This window comes from Zerene cesonia, chromosome 6 (assembly GCF_012273895.1).
Source record: "Zerene cesonia ecotype Mississippi chromosome 6, Zerene_cesonia_1.1, whole genome shotgun sequence".
In the NCBI taxonomy this organism is placed as follows: domain Eukaryota; kingdom Metazoa; phylum Arthropoda; class Insecta; order Lepidoptera; family Pieridae; genus Zerene; species Zerene cesonia.
This window is the reverse complement of record NC_052107.1, coordinates 1214041-1220587: the sequence shown is the minus strand read 5'-3', so window position 1 is coordinate 1220587 and position 6547 is coordinate 1214041. Positions and strand designations below refer to the sequence as shown.

The 6547-nt window shown below is 31.1% G+C and overlaps 1 protein-coding gene across 1 annotated transcript in view; it reads right to left on the bottom strand.

The window, feature by feature from the left end:
- Window positions 1-403: 403 nt before the first annotated feature.
- Window positions 404-6547, bottom strand: part of LOC119840488 (protein timeless homolog) — a 29467-nt gene continuing 23323 nt past the window's right edge. Inside the window, exons 19-23 of the mRNA XM_038367126.1 lie at window positions 5529-5672; window positions 4998-5174; window positions 2061-2257; window positions 1072-1651; window positions 404-605 (exon numbers count right to left, since the gene is read on the bottom strand). Of these exons, the coding sequence (XP_038223054.1) occupies window positions 529-605; window positions 1072-1651; window positions 2061-2257; window positions 4998-5174; window positions 5529-5672 (1175 nt within the window). The 3' untranslated portion in view covers window positions 404-528. The remainder of the gene's footprint in view (window positions 606-1071; window positions 1652-2060; window positions 2258-4997; window positions 5175-5528; window positions 5673-6547) is intronic.

Sequence of the window (6547 nt, the reverse complement as noted above, 5' to 3'; positions counted from 1 at the left end):
AGTAATAAATGTTATTTGCAGTTAACAATTTTCTTTTTTCTTTATTACAATATTTATGGCAAGACTAGGTATATATTAGTAGGATAGGATTTTATACTTTGTATAGTGTGTATTGTTTATATGGAACTGTTATTTTTAGAAAAAAAAAGGAGGCTAAGTTTGGTTTAAGAGACATTAGAGAATTCAAATATCTTTTCTTGATCATTATTTCCATAAGATTATAACAAGCTCAGGTTATAATTTATCAGTAATAAAACAGTACACAGTACAGTAGCAGAAATTTATTTTCAATAAATTTCTAGTTTTAAAAACTTTATATTCAATACGTGTCAGTTTGTAAACACAACGCCTTTTTAAGATTTATTTATATTTTATTAAAATCAAACACAACATTTGCATAGTATTTATTCACAATTTTAAATAAACATTCACATTTCAATATACAAGACCGGCAAGTACTTCGTTCCTCTTTATTTTATTTATTATTATAATTATTTTTCATCATATAAAATATTATGTCATAAATGTCTATTCAGAGTCATCACTAACAACCAGACGTTTTTTCCTTTTCGATATATTTATGGGCGCGTCTTCATCACTGCTATCTGTAATATCAAACATTTATTATTAATTCTTCTCTTCCATACACAGCATATTCCTTATTAGCACAGCTATCTGCCAGTAAAAGTTCCGTCAAAATCGGTCCAGCTGTTCCAGAGATTGGTACATACAAACAGATAGACAAAAAAAAAATGAACGGAAGTGGGGAGCTGAAGAACATTGGCGTAGGCGATATTTCAATGAATCATGTACCTATTAATAATTTCTATGATATTCTAAACAATTCTAAATGAAAAATTTATATAAACTTTATTTATTTTAAGTGGTGAGATTAAAATTCTTTATCAGTAAGATTAATTTTTACATAAAAATATAATACTTCATTCTATTTACGAAGTATTAAAATCATTATCGTATATTAGTAGTAAGTAGTAATTACTATTTTTTACATAAAAATTAATTCTTTACTATTTAGAGAGTACTAAAAATCAATAAACTAAAACTACATACCATTATCGCGTTGTGGCAAAGCACTCAAAATATCCTCCGTGTCAGGCAGATGCTCTTGATTCAGCGTTTTCTTGGCGAATGACAATATATCTTCATCATCTTCATCAATCTTCGCCAATTTGCTAACTTGTTCCTCTATATCTACACTGCGTACTCTTTTACGACTATATCTGGGTGTATTTGTTTTAAATTTATCATCATTATCTATTTTATTTGTTTCATCATCACTGTCATCACTAGCATCATTATTTATTGTAATATGCGAAGCTGAACTTTTCTGACTTACTCTTCGCGCATCATCATTAATTACACTGTCTTGTCTAATGTCATTAGAATCAGAATCATCATTAGCCGTATTCATAATCATATCATTATCATCATTGATTGCTTCTTGTCTACTATCATTAGAATCAGAATCATTAGCCATGTCTATATTTTCACCATCTTTATTTTTATCGGTTTCATTATCAGATATGTTAGGATCGACTATGAGTTCTTTGTTGATAGCTTTAAGTATGATCTCGCGGCGTTTTCTAATTGTTTCGTGATGTAAGTCGGCCGGTATTCGCCAGTATGATTCCTGTATAAAAATAAATTTTTAATAAATAATAGTGGATGTAACAAAGATACTGTTCCTTAAAACTCAGGTGATATTTCCAATTGAAAGACTGTTAATTATTTACGAACTGATGTTTTTCGGACATTTAAATATATTTTTTAAACTGTCTGATATCGGACTATATCGGTTTGTCAATGGAAAAAAAATAATATTTTATTATTAATAGAGCATATATGTTAGAAATAAGCATGAATATTAACAGCAATGTCGAATAAATTTTAAAATAAGTAGCAGAACTACAATTAATCTTAAAAATTCTTAAAATAGATTATGGAAATAAACAGTTTTGAGGAGGAAATGATTAAAGTCCACACACAATAATCTGAAAAATTTAATAATTAACGTATACACAATAATTTATAAACTGAACCTGTTCATCACTCGGCGGCATCACTCCCACAGCTCTTAGAACTTTCTGGAACGAATTATCATCCATGGCCTCAACGGCATCCCTGGATATAGGCACTAATGGAATTCCTTCAGAGCTGGGGTCGTATCCTTCCGCTTCTTGGTCTAGCGCTACCTCCTCTAGGTTTTCGGCTAGCCAGGTTAGGGCTCCCGTTTGACCTATGGATGTATGTTATAGTTAATTTATTATTAAACTAGCCTCCGCCAACGGGTTTGCCTGAGTGGGATTAGAACATTTGTAAATGATTAAGTTATCTCAAGGGTGTATTTAATTAGGATAAAAAGTGTCCAACCACCCAAGTTAGTTCATACCCTGTCTGTATACCAAATTTCATCAAAATCCGTTAAGTAGTTTCAGTGAAATTGACGGACAAACATCCAAGCAAACAAACTTTCACATTTATAATATTAGTGTGAAGCGTAATGTAGTAATTTTAATGGGACCATATTATTGTATCTAGAATTCTAATATTTACGGTCCATGATATGAATTTGAAATTTAGATTTGATAAATAATAAGAGATCAAACAAAAAAATTTTGATCTCAAGTTTTCATTGACCTTTTCCGCAGGACACCCAAAATAAACTTATCAAAAGTCGGCAACTTCGTAATGTTTTATCTTTGAAAATTACCTATTCCATTTACATGACGCATTTTGAGGGCTAAACTTTTAGCGAATATTAATAGGCGTTTCGTATAAAGTTTTATATTAGAAACTTCTCAAGTACTTATGAGTCCAGGATGGAGTTCATTATTTGGGATGAAATAAATATTGCTGGCTGGCTTTATTTTGGCGGATATTTTTTGCTGATTTCAAAGGGTTGATGGATTTTTTTGAAGGTAGTATAAGAAGCTTATGGTATGCTGATATCAATAAATACATGTTGGGTCGTCTAATCGTATGTATTTTAGAGTTGCCCACGTATATCTATGATTTTTTGCTATAAGCGGGCAACTCAGATGATAGCTCGAATGATGGTAAGCACCGCTCATGAACATTCGGAGAGGTAGGGTTTCTGCGAATGCGCTTTTAACCACTTAAACGATTTATATGTTATTAGAAAATGGTACAGAGAAAGCTTGATGTAGGTCACATAGGATAGTCTTTATCGCGAAAATCCTTCGGGACGGGAATATGTGGGAAAAATTTGGAACTATCTACTTTTTTTACAGGCGGACGTAAATATAGTCTTCTGTATGAGAAATTTTTGAAAGAATAGAAAAAATTTGATATCTTGCCTGCGTATCCGTTGCTACGGTTAGGCAAGATACGCAGGTTCGAATCCTGCCTCGTGATCAAATTTTTTCTATTCTTTCAAAAATTTCTCATTTATAAAGCATTTCAATGCTATAAAACTAAAAATTAAAAATTTAGTCTTCTGTATTTCAATAAAATACAGACACATATTATAGACAATAGAATTTATTTCATATTCTAGCACATGGGAATAATATTTCATTTGATAACAATCGCGATATGTTTACTAGCGACATGTCGCCAGAAAGCGAAATACATTTAAAAGCTCCAGGTCCCACCTATCTGTGCTGCGGGGTTGAAGATGGAAAAATCTTTATTTACGAGTTCACTTTTCGGACTGTGAATCTTATTACGATCGTGAAAATCTTACATTTGACCGACTTGAAAAAAGTGGTTGTTTATTTGACTGTTCTGTGTGTTAGTGAAAATATTTCGGCATTTGGCTTATTTTTGTTGTTTATTAGTTGTTCGGATCCAATATCAATCTTGTCTCGTATCTGAACACCTCCGTTTGATCGATTTTTATTAATTAATATATATTGAAAATTCATTTATATCGTTTTATACCGTTGGGTTATCACACCTAGTGGTATAAAATTTTTGGATTGGAGATCCTTTTTTCCAGTACATTCTCATGGATGTTTTAGTAAAACATATCTCCTATGGAAGTAATTTTCCACTTCGGCAGACGTAAAGAAGATTAGAAATAATCGCACCTACTTCAGCTAAAAGCGTTCTTTACTATGCCTAAAAGTATATGATCATAAGTCATAATATGCTTCAAGTCATATGCAAATTTGATAGTATATTTAAAACATATGCTGCAAAGATGGTTTTTTTTCCCTTATTTATTATGTACTCATTTCTTTTAATGAATAAGAACCATGCTATTATAATATACGGCCTCATTAAGATTTTTTTGTCAAATTACCCTCCAACAACAAAGCAATTTAATTCTGATTTACTTATTTGGATTCCTTTTTATTTTAGAAAAGAAAAAAAATTATCAAATGTTAAAAAAAAATGTAATTTATAAAGCAAATGAATGAAAACTAAAAGTTAAAAGTGATTAATTTTTTAAGAACAATCATTACATAATTAATAAATGGCGTTTTCTCATTTCTGAGCGATGGTAGGTATATGTGTGTGTGTGGCTCTGTGTACCGACAGAGACGATTGTATATATGTGTGTGTGAGCTAACTCTTATATCCCCTTACATATAACCTTGGCTCTTTATTTAATATACTTGATATTTGATTTGGTTTTTCCTTGATTTTTCTGTTACGTGAAATGTAAAATTATTATTTTATAATTTGATTCGAATCAACATCAAATCAAATTTGTATATTGTATTCTATGAATAGCTTAGATGTACTTGGCTTTTTTAATGATGTATCTTTGAATATTAGGGTTTTCAGATATGAATTAATTTAATTTTTGGATTTTTTACAAGTGTAAAAGAGTAATTACTGTTAAAACATTTACAAAAATAACTAAAAACCTCTCTTATAATAGATTATTAACCAATACACCACATGAAATAATATCAACGTAGGTACGTTTAAATACATCACAATTTAATTCTGTTAAAGTTTTATAAATATTAAAAAAAAAAATCTTTTGTAAATTTAATACTTACCATTATCAACAGCTTTCACCATCAATATAGCTATCTCTTTCGCACTCATATCAACTCTCTTTCTGTTTCTTTTCTTCTCTTCACGAACTTTCTTCTTTGGCTTAATTTTCACTGGCGACGGACTTCTGGAAGTATCGCTTTCCGAATTTGATTCTTTCGATTCGTCTTCTGTATCATCTGAATTTATAATTTTGTTTTTAAAATAACTTAAATAGACAGACATAAATAACACACTATTTACCAAATGGACACACAAAACGAAAAATTAGTGGAAATTTGAGTAATTTTACTTATATATGTATATACTTTTAAATGATATTTCAAGTATTTTTTCATATTTTAAATTATAATCTATTTTGGAGTGCGGCGATTGTGAGTTAATTTTCACTAGCATATAACGAATACACTGAGATCAGATATTTGATATTAATTTTTTAAACTTAAATGCAAAAATAAACTTTCAAAGTTATAATTTACATAAAAATAGCAACATCATCTACTCCATACATTTCTTTGTTCTAAAATACTCACCTCGAGGGCCGCTCTTTTCCTTTCTCTGTCTCTTCTTACGACACTGCTTCTTATCTTGGATCAAGCCGAGTTCCAATAAGCGGTCTATGAAACTGCGCTTTTGCCTCTTTCGGGGCATTCTGGCCATTATAAGCGGCATTGGGTCTAAAAAATACAACTATTCAAACAAAAAGAAAATACCGAAATAATTGAAAAAAAAAAAACATTAACAGTGAGATATCAATTAGGGAAATAAATCTTTAACTTTAGCAACTTATCTATATAAATAAAAACTAATTCCCAAATATGGAAGCGTAAAACTCGAGAATGGCTCGACCATTTGGCAAAACAGCAATGGTGGCTCAATGGTGAAAAAATCGTCCCGGGTTCGAGACCAGGCGAGCGTGCTGAAAATAATAGATTTTTAAATTTATCTGCACATGTGCATAACATTACCGCTGCTTAAAACGGTGAAGGAAAACATCGTGAGGAAACCGGCATGTCCAAGAATCAAAAGTACGACGACATGTGACATCTGCCAACCCGCACTTGGCCAGCGAGTTAGATTATAGCCAAAACCCTCACAGAAGACCTTTATCCCAGCATTTATGGGCCCATAAATGTTCCCAACATCTATGGGCTGATGATTATTATAAGACAAGACTCAATTATATTTAAAATAAAAAAAAAATATACTTTTTTCATGAGAAAGAGTAGAAGAAATTCGATTACTGTGGCAGGATCACGGGTGGCCGAGAGGCTAGGCGTTGCTACGGTTAGGCAAGAAACGCAGGTTCGAATCCTGCCTCGTGATCAATTTTTTTCTATTCTTTCAAAATTTCTCATTTAAAAAGCATTTCAATGCTATAAAACTAAAAATTAAATTTATACTTTTTTCATTCATTGTAAAGAAAACCCGTCAGTAGATGTATTTATAGACGTCACTTTGCTTAATACTCCGACATTAGTCCAGTCATTTTAGGGGGTTCACCTAGGAAACGTGGCCTACCTAGCTGTAAATTCGTATATACTTGTATGTT